The following is a 27,350-nucleotide window of genomic DNA, read 5'->3' as shown; positions in this document are numbered from 1 at the left end:
CAGGTCACGTTTTTACATGGTTACATGTCATGTTTTAATATGTTTACAGGTCATGTTTTTACATGGTTACATGTCATGTCCTTACATGGTTACACGTCACGTTTTAATTGGTTTACAGGTCACGTTTTTACATGGTTACATGTCATGTTTTAATATGTTTACAGGTCATGTTTTTACATGGTTACATGTCATGTTTTAATGTTTACAGGTCATGTTTTAACATGGTTACATGTCATGTTTTAATATGTTTACAGGTCATGTTTTTACATGGTTACATGTCAGGTTTTAATATGTTTACAGGTCATGTTTTAATATGTTTACAGGTCACGTTTTTACATGGTTACATGTCAGGTTTTAATGCGTTTACAGGTCACGTTTTTACATGGTTACATGTCAGGTTTTAATATGTTTACAGGTCATGTTTTTACATGGTTACATGTCATGTTTTAATATGTTTACAGGTCATGTTTTAACATGGTTACATGTCATGTTTTAATATGTTTACAGGTCATGTTTTTACATGGTTACATGTCAGGTTTTAATATGTTTACAGGTCATGTTTTAATATGTTTACAGGTCACGTTTTTACATGGTTAAATGTCAGGTTTTAATGCGTTTACAGGTCATGTTTTTACATGGTTACATGTCATGATTTAATATGTTTACAGGTCATGTTTTTACATGGTTACATGTCATGTTTTAATATGTTTACAGGTCATGTTTTAACATGGTTACATGTCATGTTTTAATATGTTTACAGGTCATGTTTTTACATGGTTACATGTCAGGTTTTAATATGTTTACAGGTCATGTTTTAATATGTTTACAGGTCACGTTTTAACATGGTTACATGTCAGGTTTTAATGCGTTTACAGGTCACGTTTTTACATGGTTACATGTCAGGTTTTAATATGTTTACAGGTCATGTTTTAAAATGTTTACAGGTCATGTTTTTACATGGTTACATGTCATGTTTTAATGCGTTTTCTGGTCACGTTTTTTTCATGGTTAAATGTCATGTTTTAATATGTTTATATTTCATATTATTACATGGTTACATGTCATGTTTTAATATATTTACATGTCAGGTTTTAAGATGTTAACAGGTCGTGTTTTTACATGGTTACATGTCATGATTTAATATGTTTACAGGTCATGTTTTTACATTGTTACATGTCATGTTTTAATATGTTTACAGGTAACGTTTTTACATGGTTACATGTCAGGTTTTAATGCGTTTACAGGTCACGTTTTTACATGGTTACATGTCAGGTTTTAATGCGTTTACAGGTCATGTTTTAATATGTTTACAGGTCACGTTTTTACATGGTTACATGTCAGGTTTTAATGCGTTTTTAGGTCACGTTTTTACATGGTTACATGTCATGTTTTAATGTTTACAGGTCACGTTTTTACATGGTTACATGTCATGTTTTAATATGTTTACAGGTCATGTTTTTACATGGTTACATGTCATGTCCTTACATGGTTACACGTCACGTTTTAATTGGTTTACAGGTCACGTTTTTACATGGTTACATGTCATGTTTTAATATGTTTACAGGTCATGTTTTTACATGGTTACATGTCATGTTTTAATATGTTTACAGGTCATGTTTTAACATGGTTACATGTCATGTTTTAATATGTTTACAGGTCATGTTTTTACATGGTTACATGTCAGGTTTTAATATGTTTACAGGTCATGTTTTAATATGTTTACAGGTCACGTTTTTACATGGTTACATGTCAGGTTTTAATGCGTTTACAGGTCACGTTTTTACATGGTTACATGTCAGGTTTTAATATGTTTACAGGTCATGTTTTTACATGGTTACATGTCATGTTTTAATATGTTTACAGGTCATGTTTTAACATGGTTACATGTCATGTTTTAATATGTTTACAGGTCATGTTTTTACATGGTTACATGTCAGGTTTTAATATGTTTACAGGTCATGTTTTAATATGTTTACAGGTCACGTTTTTACATGGTTACATGTCAGGTTTTAATGCGTTTACAGGTCACGTTTTTACATGGTTACATGTCAGGTTTTAATATGTTTACAGGTCATGTTTTAAAATGTTTACAGGTCATGTTTTTACATGGTTACATGTCATGTTTTAATGCGTTTTCAGGTCACGTTTTTTTCATGGTTAAATGTCATGTTTTAATATGTTTACATTTCATATTATTACATGGTTACATGTCATGTTTTAATATATTTACATGTCAGGTTTTAAGATGTTAACAGGTCGTGTTTTTACATGGTTACATGTCATGATTTAATATGTTTACAGGTCATGTTTTTACATTGTTACATGTCATGTTTTAATATGTTTACAGGTAACGTTTTTACATGGTTACATGTCAGGTTTTAATGCGTTTACAGGTCATGTTCTTACATGGTTACATGTCCGGTTTTAATGCGTTTACAGGTCATGTTTTAATATGTTTACAAGTCACGTTTTTACATGGTTACATGTCAGGTTTTAATATGTTTACAGGTCACGTTTTTACATGGTTACATGGCAGGTTTTAATATGTTTGCAGGTCACATTTTTAATGGTTACATGTCATATTTTGCATGGTTACATGACAAGTTTTAATATGTTTACAGGTCATGTTTTTACATGGTTACATGTCATGTTTTTACATGATCACATGTCATGTTTCAATATGTTTACCTGTCATGTTTTTACATGGTTACATGTCATGTTTCAATATGTTTACAGGTCATGTTTTTACATGGTCACATGTCATATTTTTTACATGGTTACATGTCATGTTTCAATATGTTTACAGGTCATGTTTTTACATGGTTACATGTCATATTTTTACATGGTTACATGTCATGTTTCAATATGTTTTCAGGTCATGTTTTTACATGGTTACATGTCATATTTTACAGGGTTACATGTCATGTTTCAATATGTTTACAGGTCACGATTTTACATGATTACATGTCATGTTTTAATATGTTTACAGGTCATGTTTTTACATGGTTACATGTCATGTCTTAATATGTTTACAGGTCATGTTTTTACATGGTTACATGTCAGGTTTTAATGCGTCTACAGGAAATGTTTTTACATGGTTACATGTCATGTTTTAATATGTTTACAGGTCACGTTTTTACATGGTTACATGTCAGGTTTTAATGCGTTTACAGGTCATGTTTTAATATGTTTACAGGTCACGTTTTTACATGGTTACATGTCAGGTTTTAATGCGTTTTTAGGTCACGTTTTTACATGGTTACATGTCATGTTTTAATCTGTTTACAGGTCATGTTTTTACATGGTTACATGTCATATTTTTACATGGTTAGATGTCATATTTTTACATGGTTACATGTCATGTTTTAACATTGATAAGGTTGATTTTCGATGGAAAATTATGTGCCGTGGGGGCTGAAAGGTCTCACGATTGTATCCACGTGGTAAAACACCATGTACGATGAGTGGGTCCTGAATTGCTGAATAACGTTTTATTAGTTTTTGTCCAATGAAAGGAAGGGGTCAAAAGGTGCGAGAGTCTAAAGCGGTCCAAAGCATTTGAAGGTCAAAAGGGTCTACATGATCCATGGGGATTTAAAGGATCACAAGTGGTCTAAAGGTCCATGTTGTCTCAGGTATCTCATAGTCTTAAAGGTACGTTCCAAAAGGAGTTAGAGTCTAACAGGTTTAAAGCGATAGAAAGGAGGTAAATGCCTGAAAGGGTGTTAAATGGGGTCTTAAAAGGTCGAAGGGGTTTGAAGAGTTTAAAGAAAGAGGTCTTAATGATCTTAATGGGTCTAATTGTTTGAAGAGTCAATGGGGTCTAAAGGTGCTTTGCATTCTTTCCAATCAGAATTGGAATCTAAAGGTCTGCATGGTCGATAAGGTCTTGAGGTGTCCATTGGGTCTTGAGGGGTCTAAACGGTATAAAATATGGACAGGGTCTTAAAAGGACTAAAAGGGGAAAAGGACTAAAAAAAAAATACTGAAAGGACTGTCCCCTCTCTACCACACCTCCCCCTTTCGTCCTGTTCTTCAAAGCAAGAGGGTATTAATGACATGAAGAGGTTAAAATATAATTAAAATGTTTAATTAAATTACGATCACAATCAAATTAAACGAGAAAGAGCAATGAGATATTGTAGAACCTCCCCAGGACTTGTTTTGCGCGGTCTGTCTGTCTCATGATTTTGGCCACAGATTTCAAGCAATCGTCCTGAAAATTTTTGTGAATGTAGTTGACCGGCCAAGGAGAGCAACGTTTAATTTTGGTGAAGATCCGAATCCAGAACCGGATCTGAGAATTTTTTCAGTGATTCTTCACCATTTAGAGATGGGGACAAAAATGATATTGAGCACAATATCTCAAAAAGATTATGGATGGATTCTACAAAAAGATTTTGGTACGTTGGGAGTGTGACAAGGGAGAATCGATTAAATTTTGGTAAAGATTCGAATCCGGACCGGATACAAGAATTATTGAAATGATTCTTCACCAATGAGAGATGGCACCAAAAACGATGGAGCGCATGAGATCTCAAAACGTTGTGGATGAGTTATGACAAAACTTGGTGGATGAGTTGGTTCGGTGATGAGAAGAAAAATGTAAACTATTCAGCCTGGCAGAGGTGTGCGTTCCACCGAGTGCCGTTCCGTTTCACCAAGTTTCACTCCATGAGTGATTTTTCAATTGTTTCTGCTTGTTTGTCCACACAGAATGTGTTTTTCTCTGCAACCGCCTGAAGGATCAAGACAAAATTTTCACAACAAGAGTGACTGACTGCTCACTTGGAATGTTTAAATTATAAATAATGACATCATAGGTCACGTGTTGTGGCAGCCATGTTGTAAAAAGGGAAAAAATTGCACCTCTTTATCTCCGAAAATACAAGGATCAGGGTCAAGTGTCCGATCAAAGCGAGATGGATGTCTTGATACCCAGTCATCACTGCCAGCAGTTATAAAGTGGTAGTACTGTTGTGGTGCTGGGTCTCGGTGGCGAGCACGACCGCGAGGGGGAGCAGTAGAGTCGGCTCCACCGAACACACCGGAATTTAGGTCGTGACCCTCGGATAAACCCAAAGGTACGGGTCCCTTACAGGACCATGAATCACCAATAATTCGACCGCGTGGAGTAGGGTTAATTGCCAACTTCAATATACCTAAGTATCCACGCGGTAAAGCTTACCGGAGAATTCACACCCTCGGCAGGCCTCGAGCGGAACGAGCCGTGACCGTGCTCCAACCGTGTGTAACCCGAGCGGATGGTTACCAAGGCCCGTCGGTCCAAATGTACAACTACGGCAACGGCCTTCCTAATCCCCAATACGCACTGTGGCAAACCAATGGCAGAAATGACAAAGAACGAGCTGGTACATTCAACAAGAGGGGAATTTATTAACAACAATAATTGGGGAGGGGAACACAGAGCAGAGTTATCACGACTAAGCAATGCAAATAATGTACAACAGAAGCAATTAACAATTCTACTTGGAGATGGGCCCACACTCAGACACACACCCAAAGAAATGGACCCCGTCGGGTCTTTTATTGCCCACTTCAGCTCGGAGGGAAGACGAGCTGAGGGGAGAGAACATGCTGGCTACCTGGCCGCGTTCGCGCGGCTCGACGTCCACACCTTCCCGGAGCTCCAGTCGCCAAAAGCAAGGACCAGGGAAGCCGAACCCAGAGGAGGCGAGACGAGGTGATCTCCCGTGATGAGATGGTCGACCGCTATTGCCACGATCCACGATCCTCCAGAAAACACTCTTGTCGACAACCACTCATTGGCTTTGGATGCCAGGTTGGAAATGTCTGAATTGAAATGTCCTTTCCCACAAGAAATGTCTCACACACGATGACAGGCTGTTTGGCAAACGCCACGATCTCTGTCTCTCAACGCTGGTCCCAACAACCACACTCCCCCTCTTTAGGAGGGAGGGGCTTCTTCTCCTGGCCACTCGCCTCCTGATTGGTCGGACCCATTGCACGATTCCCTGGCCGTCTCCCATTGGACAGGCCCATGGTAGGCAGGGCAACTCCCACCCTTCTGGGTGGAGTCCGATCGCGTTTGTAGCTCCACCTACGTCCTCACCTCCGACCACGTGCGTAATGGCGATGGCGTTGAGTGGGGGAGGGGGCGGGGGAGATGCCCGCTCCTTGTCGATTGGCCAAAGGGGGACGCCATGCCCATGTTAAACTCCGCCCACTCACGCGCTCGCTCGCCGGTGAGCAAAGAGCGAGGACAATGCCAAAAGCAGAGAGTTGTTGGTGGGGTCGTTGGTTGGGTCATAAAATCCTAACTATAAAATAACTCCGCAGCGCACGTACAATTAATCACCCATTAAACCAAGGGACGGGACCCTACCGAGAAACACATACTTACCGATATAACTGATCTATAAGGACTCTGGCTGTTGTGTGCTCATGGCTGCCAGATTCGTAACAGTACCAGTTAGGTTTTAATATGACCAGAGACCGGCAAAGCCGCAGTGGACCGGCAAAGCCTGCGAATTATCACAGACGAGAAAAGAGTTTCAGCCAGTCAAAAACTCTCCACAAACTTGAGGAATTCAAGTTTTGAACTTCAAGGAATTCAAACTTTGACAAGGCCTTCACCATAACCATAAAGGTCAAGGTCACCAAACTTGGTATCGTTTGATTTCTCTCACCGGGTACTATAAGCCTATTTAAGATCGGATAAGAAAATTGTTCAGATTCAGCACGTCATCGCTACCAAAAATCATGTGATTGAAAATCTACCAAATCACCAAAAATCCGATTCGTGATGTCATCACTACCAAAAATTGGATACTGTCAAAATATCGAAAATCAGATGCATTCATGCGAAATTGTTCGAAAAATATCCCTGCCAAGTTTCATCTCGATCCAACTCGAACTCGAACTCGAAATGATGGAGCTGTAGGCTTTTTTCAAAGTGCGGGAAACTTCCCACACGCATATGATATTGTTAAAACATCCGATGAACAATATTTACATCGACTGCGATTTTAATTTTGCTCTATCACCATAAATGTCAACAAGCTTTTTCAATTAATTCCATTTTGCCAAGTAATAACATGGTGGATTTTCATGTATTGCTTAGCAACCGAGGTCGGGTACCAAAAATTTGATTTCAAATTTGACGACAAGTTTGATGACAGAGTTGAGGTGACCTCCTGAAATGATCGACCAGGATTACAACCTGGGTCTCACTCTACAGTTTTATCTTTGATATTTAGCCATAACACCGGCTTGGTCGGTTATTAATTATGGAGCACACCAGAACACAAACTCCACACAAAACGACACAAACACCGCACAAAACAGGTCCTGGCGAGGGTCTGTAATCTCTGATTGCTCTTTTTCTTGGTGTAAATGTGTAAACACGTCAAAAGGTCTGAAAAGGTCCAAAGGGTATGAAAAAGGTCGAAGGTGTCTCAAGGGTGTAATTTAAGGTCTAAAGATTCAGAATTGTCTCAAGTCGTCTCAAGGTTCCCAACAGGTCTGAAAAATATGAAGGTCTCCAGGCTGAAAGGGTAAAAATGAGTCTGGAAAGTTTTAGGGGTTCTAATGGGTCTAACTGTGTGTTTATAGGGTCTTTGTGAGTGTATGGGTTAAATGTGGTCTGTAGGGTCTTTGGGTTCCAGTGGGTCTTAGGTCTGTATGGGGTCTAGTGGGGTCTTAAGAGGTTTAAGGGACGAAGGGGCTTAAGTGTTTTGGGGATCAAAAGCAACTAAAACGTCTTGAAAGGTCGAAGCATTCCAAAGGGTCTTAAGGATACTAGGGTTCTAAAGAGTCTTAAGTGACGGAGGATGGTGGTCTCACATCTGGTATATCCTTGTGATGAATGAGCCGCCGGGGGTTGAGCCCCAACTTTGACTGCACGAATATGATCAGCTTCTGCGAACACTGAACACCCACCCAACTTAACACTTTCATTCCAAACACGCTCACCTTAAGCCCAGTTTTGAGAACCCCACTGCATCAATAACATCTCATCAAGAAGAGGAGATCCTGGACATCATGCGGCAAACAGTAAAATCTCACATATTAAGGAAACACAACATGGAAGATAATTATTATGATTTATTTTTCAAATGACAGATGTACAGGATTGTGCAATAAAAGGTTGAAAAAAATTATACATATTGCAGTAACATCTTCCACCAAACAATGTCCTCAACCACTCCCACCACCCCTAGAATTCACTCTTCTGAAACAACACTTCTCCCTCCATCTGGTCCTTCCAATGATTTTCTTGCAGGTCTGGTGTGAAACTCGTGGCTGAGAGAACAAAGCAACAAAGATCAGTTACTTATGAGAACCATTTTATCAGTACAGTATTATGATAATATGTCTGACATGATGGTGCACAGACAGACAGAGCACTTCCTTTCAAACTGTCTGGTTTGGGTGTGACTCTCAGCCTGACAATAAACTGGCAAATCGGTGCTTTGCAGGCGAGACACAAGAGCAGGTGAGACCAAAGTCCAAATTCCCACCATAACCTACAGAGGGCAATAGGCAAACCAAACCAAAAAAAAAAACCTATTCATGACATATTGATTCCCTTCTTGCTAGTACTGACAATGAAAAGCCCAAATGGGACAGACGCTCGTCTCCCAATGGAGAGCGGTCATCGTCGGAGTCCATTAGGTGAAAACGTTAATTTCCAGTTTCCTTTGATGGAAAATTAATATCAACAGACCGCTACCTCGATTGCTCCTGAAAATAAAAATAACCCGAATTAGGGACATGAAGCAAAAACATGCATATTGCTAAAGTTCAAATATATATATATATATATATATATATATATATATATATATATATATATATATATATATATATATATTGTTATGGCTGTGGAAATTCGCAGAGCACCATATAGGTCCTTAGATCAGTTATGCCGATAAGTCTGTGTTCAGATAGATTTCCCCACCGTTGTCGAAAGGGCTTTATTCGTGTCGCCCGGGCTGTGATCTTTGAGGTAGCCGTTTTTCTTTTACTATCGTTATTTTGGACCAACCACATCGCCAACCACCAACCACCCTCTCCGCAATACCAACCACCTTCTCCACCATGCCACCCACCAACCACCTTCTCCACCATGCCAACCACCAACCACCTTCTCCACCACGCCAACCACCAACCACCTTCTCCACCATGCCAACCACCAACCACCTTCTCCTGTACGCCAACCACCAACCAACCTCTCCACAACCGCCTTCACAACAACATCTCACCATCCCCTAATCCACATCTCCCCCAATAGATCAACACAAAAAACATCACCTCACCTTCATCTCCGAAGTGACGCCATCTTTGTGCCAGCCACGGCGAGTCCGCATTGAACGGCGGCGCTGCAGGCAGATGCGGGGGTTTGCTCGCCACGCAAGTCGGTGATCTCGCGCACGTCCGCTTGCCACTCAAGTCGGTGATCTCGCACACATCTGCTCGCCGCGCAAGTCGGTGATCTCGCGCACATCCGCTCTGTGCAAGCTTCGTCCGAGATTCGGATCAAGAGAGCGAGAGGGGCGGAGCCAGTGGGTTTCAGAGTTGAGAGTGCAGAGATCAGATCTCGCCTCACGGACCCCATATAAACGGAGCGCCAAGCGGGTGAGTCGGTGGAGTGTCTGTCGGGGTTCGGAGCGCCTGGAGCCTGGAGCCTGAAGCCTGAAGTCGGTGGAGAAGCTGAGGAGAGCGGAGGAAAGACGGGCACGGCCAAGCCTGCTGTGCTGCGCGGATCTGTGTGTTCGTGTGCGAGTCGGAGAGAGCTCGCCAACCAGCACCAAACGGTCTGAGGTGATTGGGCTTCGGAACAGTCTGAGCATCGCTGAGGGACGGACGGGTTCTTAAAGAGAGCATCAACTCAGAAAGAGCAAAGACCCGTTCGTTCCTCTCAGGCATTGCCGGCTGGGGCCCGAATCACCTGGCCGCGGCCGAGCCGCGGTTACGCTAGCTGCCGTGGGGACGGAACATTGCGGGACGCCCCAGCAAGGAGGGTAACCTGCGTGGCCTCTTGGAGCTCGTTCGGTCCTCAAAGCTCCATGTCATAAAGACCCCGAGAGGTCCAGTCTACCCCCTTGTCTTTGAGGGGGTTTTTTCATTGCTTTTCTTTGTATGAAAGTTGTGGCACCGAGTCCGATAAGTAGAACTGATAAGTGTGTAAAGAATAAATAAACGGTCGTAGTTCCTTTGCATTGTTTTTGTTGGCTGTATAATTGCATATGTGCATGCTTGTATACGTGCCTGCATGAATACCTGACTGCATACGTGTGTGAATAAATGTGCTCGTTTGAATGTTGACCTGTTCGTCGCGTCATTTTCCCGCCATTGAACTGCCGTATTGCATTTCGGAATAATAGCGGGCTTTTTAATAGCCGATAATAGAATCGGGTCCAGCGAGGCCTCGCGATAATACCCTGCTCGGTTATCCCAAAACGGAGCGAGCTGCTTAAGCGGCTTGTGTCCAAGCAGGCCTCGCTGAGGTACAATCTCTCGGTAATCTACCCGCGTGAATAATTAGGGAAATCGATTATTTGGCGATCGGACCCTGTAGTGCGGGTAGAGTGCGGACAAGGTTGCGGTGTGCTTAGAGCACACCCATGACTGGTTTTCGGCATTGTTTCCAGAAAGTCGCGACTGAATAGTCCGTCCGGTGGGCGTATGGCCGAGATTTGGCTCAACGCGGCTGTTCGCATGCCAGCGGGCGAGAATTCGTAACACTGGTGTCAGCGAGCGGGAAACAAACTCTCCCGTCTCCAAACAAAATTAGCGGGAATCGGATCAAGGGTGTGCGAAGCAACCCTCCGTGTTCCCCAAATTACAGGCTTTTAAAAATTATTCCGATACGCAAGATGGCCATTCAAGGCGAACGGGAGCAGGGGGTAATAGAAATGGATTTAGAAATGTTAGAGTCTATGGCCCAAGACGAAATGACCATGTAGAACATGCCTATGATGCTGGTTGAATTTCCCCCACAAACAAACCCAGAGTCCAAAATGGGCGCAGCGGCGGGGGCTGTGAAATGGGCAAAATGGGCGCAGTGTTCGTGTGGGGAATCCCTCGAAACGCGGGGCTTGTTTTTAATGCGCAGGGTGACGTCGTCGCTGCATGGTGTATGAGGGGGAGCTCGGGGAATGTGTCGTGACCCGGTGCAAGCAGCCTGATAGCGAAAGGAATGGAGGGAGACGCTATGCTCCCTTGAAGTGGATCTCGACCAGGTGGGTCCGGTCGAGCTTTGCGAGGTAGAGGGGGCGAGTGCTGTTGACGGGTACACATGGAGCTTGGGGGGTGTGAAGGCCCCGGAATCCCTTGTGGCACAATTCCCCATTGTGAATGTCCCGGTGTGTGTGTGTTCACTAGTTTGGTAAAATGTGTGCTGAAAAGCGTGCATAGCAGGGGTGAAAGGCTGTGTGTTAGAACAGTGAGCGTGAGTGAAAAGGTGTGTGTGCGTGAAACCCCCTGTGCAAGTGGAAGGCCGTGTGTGAGTAAAATGGTGTGCGTGGTTGCGAGTTTGCCGAAATGCGTGCCTTCGAGCACGCCGTGTGTGGATGAAACACCGTGTGTGGATGATGCACTGTGTGCGAGTGGAACCACGTGTGCGAGTGAAATGGCGTGCGTGAGTGAAAAGGTGTGTGTAAAGGAAACACCGAGTGTGGAAGGAACAGCGTGTGCGAGGGAAACAGTTTGTGTGGTTTCGAAATGTGTGAGTGAAACGGCGCGAGTAAGTGAATGGCCGAGTGTGAGAGAGACAGCGTGTGTGAGGTCGCTGTACATGAGGGAGATGGCGGTTGGCATGCGCGAACATGCAACCGCATGTCCCGGTGTGAATGTCATGTCGAAGTGTGTGAGCGTCGTGGCACATGGGAGTTTGTGCGCAAGAGTGCGACGACGATGGTGCCTGACGGTGGACAAAGGCCGAGTAGTGGCCGTAGCTGTTTTGGGGACCGCGCCGGGTTTGCACAGCAGCGCGCGCGGGATCCGTGCTGTGCTACGCACGAGCCCACCACATGCGCGCTTGCGCGAGTGAAATCCGGTCCGGAAACGCCGCGGTGGATTCGAGCCGACCCCGTAGACGGACAGAAGGTAGGCTGGAGAATTAATTTGGACCGGATGGGTTCTCCACGCGAGCGTGTGTGTAAAGCTCCGACGAGCAGAGCACATGTGCTCGCGTGGGGAATCCCTCGAAACGCGAGGCTTGTTTTTAATGCGCAGGGTGACGTCGTGGCTGCATGGTTGGAATCCGGCAGGAGGGGAAATCCCTGCCGGATGGTGCGGTCCGAGAAGGGACGAGGTGCACGAACAGCTGCCATGACGTCACGGGGAAAGAGCGCAGGTTGCGAGTTGCCGTGCTGGTGAACGCATTAAAAAAAAAAAAGCAAGCCTCGCTTCGGGTGAACAGGATTCCCTGGGCAAGGGGTGGAAGACCTCCCTGTCCCTGGCACAGGACACCACTAGTTAGGGGGAAGGGTTAGTTTAGTTAGACCGGATTCATGGGGCAGGGACAAGTCCTCATGGGGTGAGACAGAATTAATGGTGAGACACAAGGAAAAGCTTTAAATTTCCAGAAATAATTAAATCCTTCAAGTTTTATACAAGAAGAAGATTGATTAGTAAATCAAGAAGGAAAAATACAGAAACTCAAATACGATATAATATGATTTTCCAAATACGAGTTAATCCTTCATCAAACAGACAAATTAATTGCTCGTCTAATTTGCCTTTTAATCACTGAGAACAGGTGAGATCATTGATTACTGGGCCAAGCGCGGACCTTCTGAGCTGCAGCATTGAAACGAGGAGCAGCTCTTCAAGCAGACTTTCGGAGTACGAAGAACCGTCGCCGCGGGGAGACGACAGCAGATCCCAGAAGTGCACGACGACACTGTTTGAATGAACATTGATGGGACAGGAAAGACTGATCTCTCTCACACTCATGAACGTTGAGAGTGACCTTCTGCATCAGCTGTCCATTGATGAAATTGTGGAAGACGTTGGCAGTCAGAAGGGGCATTGAGTCAATATGACAAAATGAACTTCCCACACAGCAGCAGCATGATCTTGTGTATCTGATGAGTTTTTTCGACATGGTTCCAGCTGATGTATATTGTATTGTTATTTGCAAAATTTTCCAACCCCCCCCCCCACCCCACCCTCCCTCTCTCTGTCTGTCTGTCTGTCTGTCTGTCTGTTTTGTGGGGGAGTAACAGACTACATGACCTTGGCCTCACGAGGGGGTGTGGGGGGCAGTGGAGGGAGCGTTAATTCAAATGTGTGCCATGTTGTGCCACCTGGTGGTGGTGGCAAAGGGTATTACAATTTCCTTTTATATTCCGGCAACGCTGAGGTGCAAGCCCTCTTCACACGAGTAAATTTGGAGGGCAGAGCAAACGGGTGGGGGGGGGGAAGGGAATTGGAAAATGAGGGGGAGTGGGGTGTGGGATGAGTGGTGAAAGCGATCGATACATGGATAAATTTGTCATCCTTTCCTTCTCCTACTTCTCACCCAAAATTTTTGGCAAACACGACGACTAATTGGTCTGTTGGTGAAGCGACGGGCTGGCTCTGCGAGTTACTATATCAATTTAAATTATTCCATGGACTTTAAAAAGGTCAATTGCGTTGTACTCCTGGTTCCACTCAGAGACAAAGCTCTGAGCTACTTATACTGCTCACTGTGAAATGGTGGTGCAACATCGGGTGGCGTTGGTTCCATTTGTACAAAGAGAGGGTAAAATATCCTGGTTGTGAAAATTTTTTGGCATCAACATTATTCATGCCTGTTCTCCCGCCATTTCAAAAGTGAATGCTGAACTTTTCAAAGGCAACTTGGGAAGTGGCCGCCATAAACGGGAGATAGACAAACGTACGGACAGACACTACGGTTTGCAACATATCACAAATGACTTCCCTTCCAAGGCCAAATAACTTCAACACAGAAAGAGACCATTCAGCAAATCCAGCCTGCACAATGGTTGCCAACATATGACAGTAGGTACAGTATGAGCTCTCTCCTTTGTAAATGTTTGGCATCAAGCAAGGAAGCACCACTCATCATGTTTGAAGTCTTTAATTAAATGAATGATTTGGCCAGGGTTTGAAACACCGACCACCTCGACTCAGAGCGGACGCTCCACCTGGAACGAATTATGTCATCGAGTCCACCGATAATTAAATTTAAGGTTATTTTGAACCTTTGAAGTTTATCATTGAATGTTATTTTCAGGTGACAATGCTAAAACAATGTTGATCATTAAATTATGACTTTGCACTGCAAGCTTTCTTCAAAGACTTTCATAGAGGCTACTGCTATAAAGAATGCGGACATGGTTTGTTCAACTTGGTGATAAACTGAGGGTCGTATCTTAACGCAATGTTCAACAAACCAATTCCATGTTGTGTTTATATGCTTAAAATGTATCTTGTTTGTCATCATGCTCTTTTTCTGGTTGAACATTGAGGTTTGCCTGCGTGCTCAGCTTTTCAAGCACAGTGGCCACCAGAAACGGGAGAAAGACGAACTCACGGACAGATACCACGTTTCCCATTATGTAATTGATGAAGGGTGGAAATTCATAGTTACATTGTCAGGAAGCTGGTTCAACTTGATATTGAAGTGGCACGGAGGAACCTGGTTCAGTTCCTCATAGAGTTTATCAAGAATGACCATCAGACATTCTTGGGCGTCATGCTGCTCCTGATCATTGAAGTCGGGGGCCACCTTGCACATCGCCTCCTGTTATGAACAAGGGATGGCATGGAAACAAGCTGTTGAACAAGTGGAGCTTCTTATAATTGTTGATAGAATAAGTAATATTTTGATCAATGTCATATTTTGTACATTAATCTGTGTGAATCAGTTATAAATTTGAAACTTTTAATCGAATCACAATGAATATCGAAAACAAGGAAAGATTGCAAACCCTCGTCCAGACTTGTTCTGTGTGGTTTTATAGTACGTATTCTGTGCACGTACTCACATTCTAATTGTATATACTTTATAGACATACTCACATTCTAATTGTACCTACTTTATAGACATGCTCATATTCCAATTGTATATACTTTATAGACATACTCACATTCTAATTGTATATACTTTATAGACATACTCACATTCCAATTGTATATACTTTATAGACGAACTCACATTCTAATTGTACATACTTTATAGACATACTCACATTCTAATTGTATATACTTTATAGACATACTCACATTCTAATTGTATATACTTTATAGACATACTCACATTCCAATTGTATATACTTTATAGACGAACTCACATTCTAATTGTACATACTTTATAGACATACTCACATTCTAATTGTACATACTTTATAGACATACTCACATTCTAATTGTACATACTTTATAGACACACTCACATTCTAATTGTACATACTTTATAGACGAACTCACATTCTAATTGTACATACTTTATAGACACACTCACATTCTAATTGTACATACTTTATAGATGAACTCACATTCTAATTGTACATACTTTATAGACGAACTCACATTCTAATTGTACATACTTTAAAGATGTATTCCCATTATAATTGTACATACATTGTAGACGTACTCACATTCTAATTGTACATACTTTGTAGACGAAATCACATTCTAATTGTACATACTTTATAGACATACTCACATTCTAATTGTACATACTTTCTGGATGTACTCACATTCTAATTGTACTTACTTTATAGACATACTCACATTCTAATTGTACATACTTTATAGACACACTCACATTCTAATTGTACATACTTTATAGATGAACTCACATTATAATTGTACATACTTTATAGACGAATTCACATTCTAATTGTACATACTTTAAAGATGTATTCCCATTATAATTGTACATACATTGTAGACGTACTCACATTCTAATTGTACATACTTTGTAGACGAAATCACATTCTAATTGTACATACTGTTTCGACGCACTCACAAACTTATTGCACATACTTTCTCGTTGCACTTGTTTGAAAAAAAAGAGAATGTGCCCGACTGGCTACCACGAGGTGGCGATGGTGTCCAACGTTAGCACACTCTGTGCAGAGAAACAGACAAAGGAACAAATGAAAAATCACTCACAGAGCGACACTTGGCAAAATGAAATGGCACTCCGCAGAGCGCAGACCTCCGCCAGGCTAAAGAGTTTACGTTTTGTATCCCACTGATAGCCCAGATCTGGATCCGGACCTCAACCAAAATAGAGACTCTTCATCCTCGTCACACACCCAATGTGTCCACACACCCAATGTTTCGACCGAATCCGTCCATAACTTCTTGAGATATCATTTATGCTACATATCATTTTTGGTCCTATCTATCAATGGTGAAGAATTACTTTGAAAATTCTCGTATCCGGATCCATATTAGGATTCGGATCTTCTTTAAAATTGTGCATTGCTCTTTTAGGTCGGTCACTTATACACAAAAAAATTCAGAATGATTGCCTGAAAACTGTGGCCAAAAATCGTGTGAGAAACAGACAGACAGACAAACAGACAAACACTGCAGACCAATAAACTTCGCAACCAATTTTTTTTTTTGCAAAGTATCAAAGAAACAAACATATAAAACCAAATGCAATCCCCTCTACTTTGGTGAAGGTAATAAGATAACTTGTAAGTGAAAGTGAATGAAAAAAAATGGATTCCGAGCTCACCATGAAGTCCACTGGATTAACAAAGTAGTCCGTCTTTTTCTTGTTGGTGAACAATTTCAGGACTTTACCATCAACAGAGAACTTGTCCTTGTTCCAAATGGCCGTGAGGAGTTGACTGAAGAACTTTGTTAGGTTTCCAAAGCCACCACTGTCAAAGTTCATTCCTGCCGGAGGAATGACAAAAGAGGACAGTGAACGGAAGAGCAGACAACGAGGTTTCCTGATCTTGTTCAGACCTTGCTGTTGTGCTGGGTTTGTTGTGTCACTGGGATCACTGATGAAAATCACCAATCTCCACTCAAATACATTTCAAACTCCACATTGTTGTAAAGAGAAACAAGGGCAAGACCCTGCTTGGTGATGAACTTACCAATAAAGTAGGCCAGCACATCTGGAGTATTGGCCAAACACTGGACCACACAATTCAAGTTGCACAACAGGAACGGATTTTTCAGGCCAATGAAGCCAACGGGATAACGGAAGGTGTCATCTTTCATGGATTGACGCTGTAATGCAGAGAGAGGGAAGATAGAAAGAAGGTTGAGTGGACGAACACTCTGTATGTGGATAGGAGTTCAGGTATGCCAAAGAAGGACTTTAAACGACGGAGGATGCCCAGTCGGCAGCCAGCTTTGCAGGCCAACTTTGAAATGTGGTTTGCCCAAGAAAGATCATGGCTGAGGGTGAGACCCAGGAGTTTGAATGACTGAACTTCCGCAAGAGGATTGTTCAGAAAGTAGATGGGGGAGGAGGTACAGTTGCCAGATGGTCCTTTCTGAAAGAGATGGAGAGAGTGTTAGAATTGTCAGGATTAAAAGACATATTCCAAGTGTTTGACCAGCTTGTGATTTTATCAAGGTCTGAAGAGAGGGAAGAGGCTACAGCCTGCCTGAATGAAGGATGAGGGATATCATGGCAGAGGGCAGAGTCAAGAGAAAACAATAAAGAACATTTTCCAGAGAGTCAGAGAGATCATTAATGAAGATCAGGAATAGGACTGGACCCTGAGCACTGCCTTGGGGCACTCCACTCTTGACAGGGAGAGGAGATGAAAGGATTCTGAGAAGAGCCACACCTTGTCTACGAGAGTCGAGGAAGTTTGGAAGCCATGTGTGGAGTTGGCCATGGATGCGCCATCGGAAGACAGTTTGGAAAGTAAGGCAGGATGCCAGACTGTATTAAAAGCACAAGACATGTCCAAAGAGACGGCCCTGATCTCACGTCTGACATTGAGGGTCTCCGTCCATTGTTGGATGAGTAAAAACAGCAAGTCCAAGGTGAAGTGACCTGATCTGAAACAAATTTGTGATCTGAGATGAGGTTGTTGGAGAAAAGAAAGGATTTCATATCAACTGAGATTGTGGATTCCATGACCTTGATGGTGATTAGAAGTAAGATGAGAGGTCTGCAGTGAAGGGGATCAGTTTTCCACCTTTTTTATGGAATGCAGTGATGTTGGTGGATTTCTAAGCAGTTGAGACATTTACTCTCATCATAGAGAGAAAATGATATGGTGAAAATGGCAGACAGAGGATGGGGGAAGAGCAGCAGAGCAGGATTTTAGGACACATGAGCTGATGCCATTGGGTCCCATTGCAGAGCCAGAGTCGAGGGTTGAACAACCTTCTCCACCTTCTCAGGTGCAAAAGACACAGAGTACAAGTAGTTGGGGACGACAGGGAAGGATTGGTACCGAGTGTGAGGGGCTGGAGATGCAAAATTTGGAAGCAGACACAGAATTGAGGCATTCAGCCTTCTCACAAGCAGAGATAGCTGTGGTGACATTTGAAGTGAGGAAAGAGATGGAGGGGGAGCATTCACCAGATACAGACGTAACAAGGCACCACCAGCCTTTAGTGGAGGGAGACAAGTTTGAAAGTGTTAACTTTGAAATTCTAAATGTTCTCTTGATTTTCACGAAAACGTAATCATCAATTACCTTCGGCACATCCACCATGATCATTAATCTGTCACCTGGCTTGATAGTAGTTTGATAGTTTAAACCTTGTCACCTGGCTCACCACATACATCACCAGCACCTTGGATCTGCATGTTTTCTTTCCCAGCAAGTTCTTCGTTATCATTACTCACATCTTGACCGTCACCTGTGGATATCAACAACTGTTTCAGGCAAACATTAAGTGGGGAAAAAATGGTTCAGAGAAGTTTTCCATTGCCAGGATAACATTGACGGTCCCGGTGGGTGTGGAACACTGATCTTCACATGTTGTGGTGGTGGCGGAATGAGGGGGAGATGGCAGTTGAGGTGAACCATCATCAATTTAAACTTGATATCTGCAGCACAAATTTCCCTTGATCCAGTGACTGCCATATTTTTTCTGACCACCACATGACCTTGACCTTCAACATTTATGGAAAGAGTGCAAAAGAATAAAACGTGTCTCCATCTACAATCTACCCATGAAATTTATAATTATTAAAATCGGAGGAAACTTATTCAAGTTCTGATCAAAAAGGTGTTTTTCATTAAGTAGGTCACAATGCAAAAAAGTAGGTCAAGGAAACAAATCAAATACCAGGTGTACAACTTCAGTGCAGGTACACTATGTTGATGTAATAATATCTTGGAAGGCCAAGTGGTCTTAGTGATTCCGCATTCCCAAAATTGAGCGATGACAAAAAAACAAGTTTTTTTTTTTTAGACCACCATTTGAACTTGACCTTTAACCCGGAGCGACACGATGTAAATTAAATGTAAATGTGAGTCCCTCTGGAGTCGAGGCGATCTGGGGAAGGCAATTTCGTTCTGAACAGAAACCTAAATCGAGGTTTAGTGAAACATGTTTAAATGTTCATAATTGTGTCACAAACTTAAAATTAGGTCAAGGTCAATAAAACGCCATGTCACCATGGCATACATTGTATTCCCATTGTTGATGCACCATTTCATTCCGAAAGTCTCTGTCGGCTCCGAGATGAAGCTCAGACATTGATACAGTCCAGAGATTGAGGGAGAAGGAAGAATTATCTTTTCTTTTTCAAGATGGCGGTTTAGTTCTCCTCGGGGTGTAAGAAACTCTGTGGTATCACACAAATTGGGGTCTCGAATTGGAGAAACAGCAGCAATAAACCTTCCCCTGTGATACCGGAGGAGGCTGAAAGAACAACCAACACCTCGTAGATTGTTGGTAGTTGTGGTGGAGATGAACTTACGGGATGCGTCATCAATCAAACTACTATCAACCAGTTCGAGTCTACACTGGAGACGCGTTGTGCTAAACATCCATTGTTTTCCTCACCAAGGAAGTTCCAGGATCGTGAAGAGGGTTATAGTGTAGTCGCTTAACATGAAAACATTAATTTTTATGACAAAAGTGTCAAACTTGGCATTCGGCTTCTTCAGACGATGAAATACAAATTTAGAAGGGGATCCCGGGCAAGAGATGTTTTTTTGTGGTTTTTGAAAGCGAAAGAAAAATCACGCCCAAATTGTGCTCCTTTTTCCCGCTGGAGGATGGGACAACTTGCAACAAAATGGCAGCTTATGCGCAGGTAAGTTGGAAATTCGAAGTTTTCTCGATCATTTTTGCTCAGAATAGGTGACTAACATGACTATATAGTGACAGTTATCAGATTTCGCTAATTAATAAACATTCATTTTGATGGATTTGGAATAATCTGGTCACTTCTTGCATCCTGACGGGTATTGTGTTGCTTTTATCACCGACTGCTGCAGCCCACCGTGCCATCCATCATCAGTCGGTCTCCCCACACCCTCGGCCATGAATTTTAGGCCTGTTGCGGAGAACACTCCTCATGAAGTATTTTCTGAGAATAGCGTTTGTTTCTCCTACCTTATCACGCAAATTTAGTCTGGGTTTCTGACCAATTTCATGCCATGAAAATTACGTGGGCCTACCTACTGTCCGTCTGTTCGAAATCAAGTTGCTACCGTTTTACTTTTGTAAAATTTCTCTCTGATGCTTTATTGACTTGTAAACTTTGCTGATGTAGATTTTAACCCTGTGCCAAATGAAGTCACAAAAGGTCTCCTGTGCAAAAATGCTTCATTAAAAGACTGTTTCACAAGCTTCATGTTTCAATTTCACAATTTCCATCTGCGTGAATGCATTAGGAAATTTCAAAAAATTACTGAGCTTTTTTGAACAGGAGGCCTTTTGTGACTTCATTTGGCACAATGTTAACATCTATATTGGTGAAGTTTACAACTCAATCAGATGAGGCATCATAGAGAAATAGGAAAAAAGTAAAAACGGTTGCAACTTGAACAGACAGTGCCGACTACGCCATACCTACTGTCCATTTGATTTATGCAAATTGCAAATTGCAGAGTCAAAATGGCGATGGGGCAGGAATTCTCAAATTCAGAGGTACTATCTGTGATTCAATGGGAAATTTTAGGGGCCATGAGTACCTTTTTCAAGAATTCTGGACCACTCCTACTATCCTGATAAAGATTCGCCTGGCTGTCGTTCAATTGACTCAGCAGTTTTTACGTTATAACTAATTACATACCTACAGAATGATTTTTATACCCCAAGATGTCATACCAAAGCTGAACAGTCAAAACAATAATTTTATGTCTTGTATGGTTCTAGTTACCGTTTACCTGGCTCGAATTCACAAGTGGCAATTGTCCTATTTTTGTGGAATGATCTCGGCTTGTTAAAATGTTTGTTTTTCATAGAATTTATTTTTGTGTAACTATAAATTTCAGGTCCCTTCACCAGGAGTGTGTTTTACGCAAACTCCGCGGCCGATCACCTGGGCCATATATGCATCGTATGCCAGAGGGAGACAGCCGACGATCTAAGGTGCCCGTTAGATTCCAAATTTCACGTGGAGCCGTACTCCCAATATTTTCAAAACGTTGAACAATTTCGCCGGCTCAATTCGTTCCCCGTTGATGTCCAGTACAGGAACAGCGGAACTGCAGAATGCTTTGTTACCAACCGTGCCAAGTGGCATAAGTCCAATGTACAACAACTTTCCACTCAATTACATCGTCAACATTAAATGTTTACTCGATATTTCTTGTTTTCCAGGTGTCAATGTGATATCCATTGGAGGTGATCCCATGTCTGATTGTTCTCATGAAGAGGCTGACAGTCGGATGTTAGTTCATCCGATCGATTCTCTGGACCATGGATTTACCCGGATATAAGTACGCACAGTCGATAGTGATGTCGTCGTCATCCTGATTAGACAATTCCACAAACTTCTGAGTCGCTGTCCGGATCTGGTTCTATGGGTCGCCCTTCGGAATGGGAAAGAACTTCACGTACTACAAAGTCAACGACATTTGTTCGGACCTTGGATATCGTGCGTCCCGGCGTCTACCAATATTCCACAGCTTGACCGGTTGTGACACCACGTCTGCCTTCGTGGGCATTGGTAAGAAGACGGCGTACAAGGTATGGATGGACTTTGAGGAAGTGAATGATGCGTTCATGTTCATCTCCGATCACCGGTTCTGTAATCTTCACACAAATGAAGCTCCTTTCAAACTTATTTAGCAATACATAGTCAAGCTGTACGATCGATCCAGCACCTTATCGTCGGTCAACCCCTGCAGAAAAGATCTCTTCCGTCATCACGATAAATCCTCATTGGATCGAATTCCGCCCACACAGGTGAGCTCCAATATTATTCAGGGTTTGAGAGGTTTACTGTAGAACCGGAAACGAATCCTCAATTAAAATTCTGTTCATCGAACCCTGAATTTTGGTTGAAGCACATGTTCCAATCCGAAACCTTGACTACATATTCCAGGATGCCTTGGATCAGCATCTGAAGCGGGCAGTCGATCAGACTGGAATATGAACAGGCAGCGAGACCACGCCATTACTTCCGTCGCCAGCAGAATTCGGGTGGCGCAAAGATGGGATTCGATGGTACCCGGTGTGGATTACACCACCGCAATGGTCGGCTGGTAATACCAAGAACTTATTAAATGTGGCTGCAAGAAGAAGTGCAGGACTTGTAAACACATGAAGTCCGATTTGCCATGCAGCGCCTTGTACAAGTGTCCATGCCATGTGTGAGGGAGACGAAGTCACACACTGATGAACGGCGACATCCAATCAAACCCTCTCGATCACCGATACCAACGCTCTATGCATTTAATTTTAAATTTATTCAACAAGACAGAATACTTTGACATTATCTGAAAAATGCATAATGTAAAAAAAAAAATGTTGTGTCAATAATTTTGTGACGTCCGTCACCGTTAAACCTGCGAGAAGTACTTTTTTGTGAAATCTGGGGTTCGGTTGCCATGGCAACGACGAACAAAATCTGCTATAAAATCGTAATTTCAGATTTTTTTTTTTCCAAGAAGTTCAGGATTCTACAAAGGTCAATATGGGGAAGTTTATGGGAAAATTAATTTCAAAAAAATTACAGTACAGACAATATAGACGTTGTTGTTGCCGTTCCCCCGATATTAAGTTTCTCGCCATTTTAAAGCCATTTTGAACAAAATGCAATTTGGTGAAATGTGTTATAGTGAAATTTTATTGTATATCACGAGAAGCGTTTAAACAGACGTTAAAATCGCCGTTTCATTAATATATACTCCTTTTATGTGGAGATGCTTGTCCTCCCCGACCCCACAATGGCGGCCATCTTGGAAAATGGCTGCCGAAGCCGAGTCATGAGGGGCCGACTCGGGCTCCCCTTGTAAAATCGTTCGGTATGGTCACAGGAAGTCGGATACCAAGTTTGGTACTTTTGTCACAAAAATAAATGTTCTGTCATGTTTTGGAGTGAAGCGATTCCAGGATGAAACAAGTAATGATTCACGTCTCGACATCCAGTAAATTGAGGAAATATTCAGGAGATTCACGACTCGAGTGAAAAAGTAATTATCAACACAGTTTTACATGGAGAGAGGGAGAGAAAGGGTGTTTGTACTTTTGGATGAAGATGGTCTGAGGTAATCAAGCGATGCTGGAGATGGAGGAGGAGGAGGAGGAGGAGGACACGGCGATGACGTATTGGGGGCGTGGTCTGTTCTGTAGGGGTGGGCGTGGTCTGTTGTGTAGGGGTGGGCATGGTCTGTTGTGTAGGGGTGGGCGTGGTCTGTTGTGTACGGGTGGGCGTGGTCTGTAGGGGTGGGCGTGGTTGGTTCTCCCTCCCGAACACCTTGCGGTGTTGATCCAGGTGTATCTTGTGTTTGGTTCGGAGAAGCAGGATCGACATTTGAAGATCCAACATGGTTTCTTCCCTTTGAAAGATCCTCCTCTCTCCGATTCCTTCGTCCCAACTGCCACCATTTTCTCGTCCGTTTTACCTTTGGTGGTTTCGTCACGTCAGGAACAGATGACCTGTGAATGGTGAACAAGAAAAAGAAAAACATTAAATGTTTAAACGATTAAATCACAGAGATAATCCTTTTATAACCTGGTTTACAGGACTCCGACCTCGTCTCAGGATACGATCCTCATGTTACAAACCTCTTCACACCCATTATTCATCATTCCTTGTTTGTTACCACGTGTAGGGTCTGCCTGTTGACCCATCACTGCCTCATTAACCTAGTTATCATAACCTGGTGTTGGCTTAGCGGTTATGGTGGTGGCTTGGGATCCGAGGGCTCTGAGTTCGAGACCCGTTCTTCACTGAATTAACATCACAGGGTTGACTCAGCCTGTCATCCTTCTGAGATTAACAAAATGAGCACCAGGAAACTGGTCAAAGGGGCACTGCATCAGCGGCTTAGCCGTGCCCCAAACCAATGATGCAACCTAGTTAACACACGATGTGAACCAAGTTAACGCACAATGTGAACCAAGTTAGCGCACGATGTGAACCTAGTTAACACACGATATGAACCTAGTTAACACACGATGTGAACCTAGTTAACACACGATGTGAACCCAGTAAACACACGATGTGAACCCAGTTAACACACGATGTGAACCCAGTAAACACACGATGTGAACCTAGGTTACACACGATGTGAACCCAGTTAACACACGATGTGAACCCAGTAAACACACGATGTGAACCCAGTAAACACACGATGTGAACCCAGTAAACACACGATGTGAACCCAGTTAACACACGATGTGAACCCAGTAAACACACGATGTGAACACAGTTAACACACGATGTGAACCCAGTAAATACACGATGTGAACACAGTTAACACACGATGTGAACCTAGTAAACACACGATGTGAACCCAGTAAATACACGATGTGAACCCAGTAAACACACGATGTGAACACAGTTAACACACGATGTGAACCTAGGCTACACACGATGTGAACCTAGGTTACACACGATGTGAACCTAGGTTACACACGATGTGAACTTAGTTAACACACGATGTGAACCCAGTAAACACACGATGTGAACCCAGTAAACACACGATGTGAACCCAGTAAACACACGATGTGAACCTAGTTAACACACGATATGAACCTAGTTAACACACGATGTGAACCTACTTTGCACACAATGTGAACCTAGTTAACACACGATGTGAACCAAGTTAACACACGATGTGAACCAAGTTAACACACGATGTGAACCTAGTTAACACACGATGTGAACCCAGTAAACACACGATGTGAACCTAGTAAACACACGATGTGAACCAAGTTAACACACGATGTGAACCTAGTTAACACACGATGTGAACCAAGTTAGCGCACGATGTGAACCTAGTTAACACACGATGTGAACCTAGTTAACACACGATGTGAACCAAGTTAGCGCACGATGTGAACCTAGTTAACACACGATGTGAACCGAGTTAACACACGATGTGAACCTAGTTAACACACGATGTGAACCTAGTAAACACACGATGTGAACCAAGTTAACACATAATGTGAACCTAGTTAACACACGATGTGAACCTAGTTAACGCACGATGTGAACCTAGTTAACACACGATGTGAACCTAGTTAACGCACAATGTGAACCAAGTTAACACACGATGTGAACCAAGTTAGCGCACGATGTGAACCTAGTTAACACACGATATGAACCTAGTTAACACACGATGTGAACCCAGTTAACACACGATGTGAACCCAGTAAACACACGATGTGAACCCAGTTAACACACGATGTGAACCCAGTTAACACACGATGTGAACCCAGTTAACACACGATGTGAACCCAGTTAACACACGATATGAACCCAGTTAACACACGATGTGAACCCAGTTAACACACGATGTGAACCCAGTAAACACACGATGTGAACCTAGTTAACACACGATGTGAACCTAGTTAATACACGATATGAACCTAGTTTGCACACGATGTGAACCGAGTTTACACACTCCATCCTTCTCCATTGATCTCCATCTCATGGACATCCTTGTACACACATTACGTTAAACAAGGAAACGATTCCACATTCACATCAAACTTCACTAACGAACCAACAGAACATTACAAAACACACTCATTATTAAATAATTACCTTTGTTCCTTCACACAAGGACAAAAAACTCTCTTAATCCTCTTGAAAAATCGCGACATGATCGCTCGTTGTGAACAACACCGGAGTTCGTGTCACAATGAACGGACGAACACGTTTCCAGAGAACATCATCTGGTTGTATTGTCGTGTTTATGACGTCACAGAATGTTACGTCACAGACAACTCCCCACCGTGAACGCGTCCCCGCATTGTATCACATTATAACGGATAAAACACACAGATTGGACGTTGCATATCTCCTGTAATTATAAAATATTAAAATTACAAACCACACGTTTATAAATCCCATCCCGATTGTGTTAAAAAAATCTGTTTTGAAAGTGAAGATAAAAGATTCTCAGGAATTTATTTATTTAATTGTGACGGCATCATTTCATTGAATTGGATCCAAGACTTGAAAGATTATGGGCGGGACGAATTTGTCGCCACCAAGCGCCATTTTGGGACGCCCACGAGCGCCATCTTGGGACGCCCACGAGCAACAGAATTATTTCGACTCACGTGACAAATTCCAGCGAGATGTTGGATATTGAATGTTAAGTTTGTGTTGAAAGTGAACGTCGATTTGAACACTTTCTCACACAAACATAACGGAAAGCGGGTCGCGGTGAATCATTCACTGGGCTTACCAACATGGCGGCGTGTGCCGGCGACACAATGGGGGCATGAAACGTGAGGAGACATAATCCTTCCAGTCCAAGAACACTTCAAACTCAAGCTTGGAAACCATCCACTGATCTCTACACCCTGATTGGTCGCGTCCACAGCGATTGTTTACCGAGGAGTGAAGTCACCGGAAGTTCACTTTCCGCCATCTTGTCTCCCCCAAAACATCACATCGGGTTTCCCCAAAACAATCCAGCAATGCCGTCCTGTGGATGCACCACCGATCGTGATGACCGGGCAACACGAGTAAAAGGTGTTACATTCCATCTGTAAGTATATTATGTAATTAAGCTAATCAAGCTGAGCGATTGACCGATTACTGTAGAAGTGGAAAATTTTGGCAGAACATTAGTTTTTTTTTGCGCTTTTCACGCTCAACCCAGCTATGGCGAAAATAACGTGCGAATAATGTTCTGTGTTATAGGTCTGTGTAAGAAAACGAAAAATCGTGAGTTTATAAACAAGCGAAGTACATAAAAATCAGTAAATTACGAAAAAATTACACAAACAAAAAAATGAGGCCTACCACTTTTACAGGACCG

At 42.7% G+C, this 27,350-nt stretch overlaps 2 protein-coding genes across 3 annotated transcripts in view; one reads left to right on the top strand and one right to left on the bottom strand.

Annotated features, from left to right (window-relative positions):
* The window catches only part of LOC147019276 (inosine-5'-monophosphate dehydrogenase 1-like), a 315,330-nt gene that overhangs the window by 174,692 nt on the left and 113,288 nt on the right, over positions 1-27,350 (top strand). The gene's annotated exons all lie outside the window — the stretch shown is intronic.
* LOC147019279 (uncharacterized) lies at positions 8,071-26,295 on the bottom strand. 2 transcript variants are annotated; one of them, XM_085899641.1, is made up of 6 exons: positions 26,123-26,295; positions 23,594-24,006; positions 18,718-18,801; positions 16,697-16,860; positions 14,591-14,743; positions 8,071-8,286 (listed from the first exon to the last, which is right to left on the bottom strand). In XM_085899641.1, the coding sequence occupies exons 1-6, from the start codon at positions 26,179-26,181 to the stop codon at positions 8,182-8,184; spliced, it is 978 nt and encodes a 325-aa protein (XP_085755767.1). In that variant the 5' UTR covers positions 26,182-26,295; the 3' UTR covers positions 8,071-8,181. The 2 variants fall into 2 exon arrangements, with proteins under 2 accessions (XP_085755767.1, XP_085755768.1); XM_085899642.1 differs by lacking the exon at positions 18,718-18,801 and having other exon boundaries at positions 26,123-26,294.

The sequence above is a fragment of the Eptatretus burgeri genome, chromosome 10 (genome assembly GCF_056783735.1).
Source record: "Eptatretus burgeri isolate ZD-2024b chromosome 10, Ebu_testis_v1, whole genome shotgun sequence".
In the NCBI taxonomy this organism is placed as follows: domain Eukaryota; kingdom Metazoa; phylum Chordata; class Myxini; order Myxiniformes; family Myxinidae; genus Eptatretus; species Eptatretus burgeri.
The sequence above is the reverse complement of the archived record's forward strand: the minus strand, read 5'-3'. Positions and strand labels throughout refer to the sequence as shown.

What these genes read in the sequence shown, in the direction of transcription:
- LOC147019279 (XM_085899641.1), bottom strand. Translation starts at nt 26,181, where the DNA reads ATGTCGCGATTTTTCAAGAGGATTAAGAGAGTTTTTTGTCCTTGTGTG. An exon ending in CAGACCATCTTCATCCAAAA is followed by an intron (nt 18,802 to 23,593) that starts GTACAAACACCC and finishes TGATATCCACAG; the next exon opens with GTGACGGTCAAGATGTGAGT. An exon ending in TGAACCAGCTTCCTGACAAT is followed by an intron (nt 8,287 to 14,590) that starts GTAACTATGAAT and finishes TTGTTCTCTCAG; the next exon opens with CCACGAGTTTCACACCAGAC.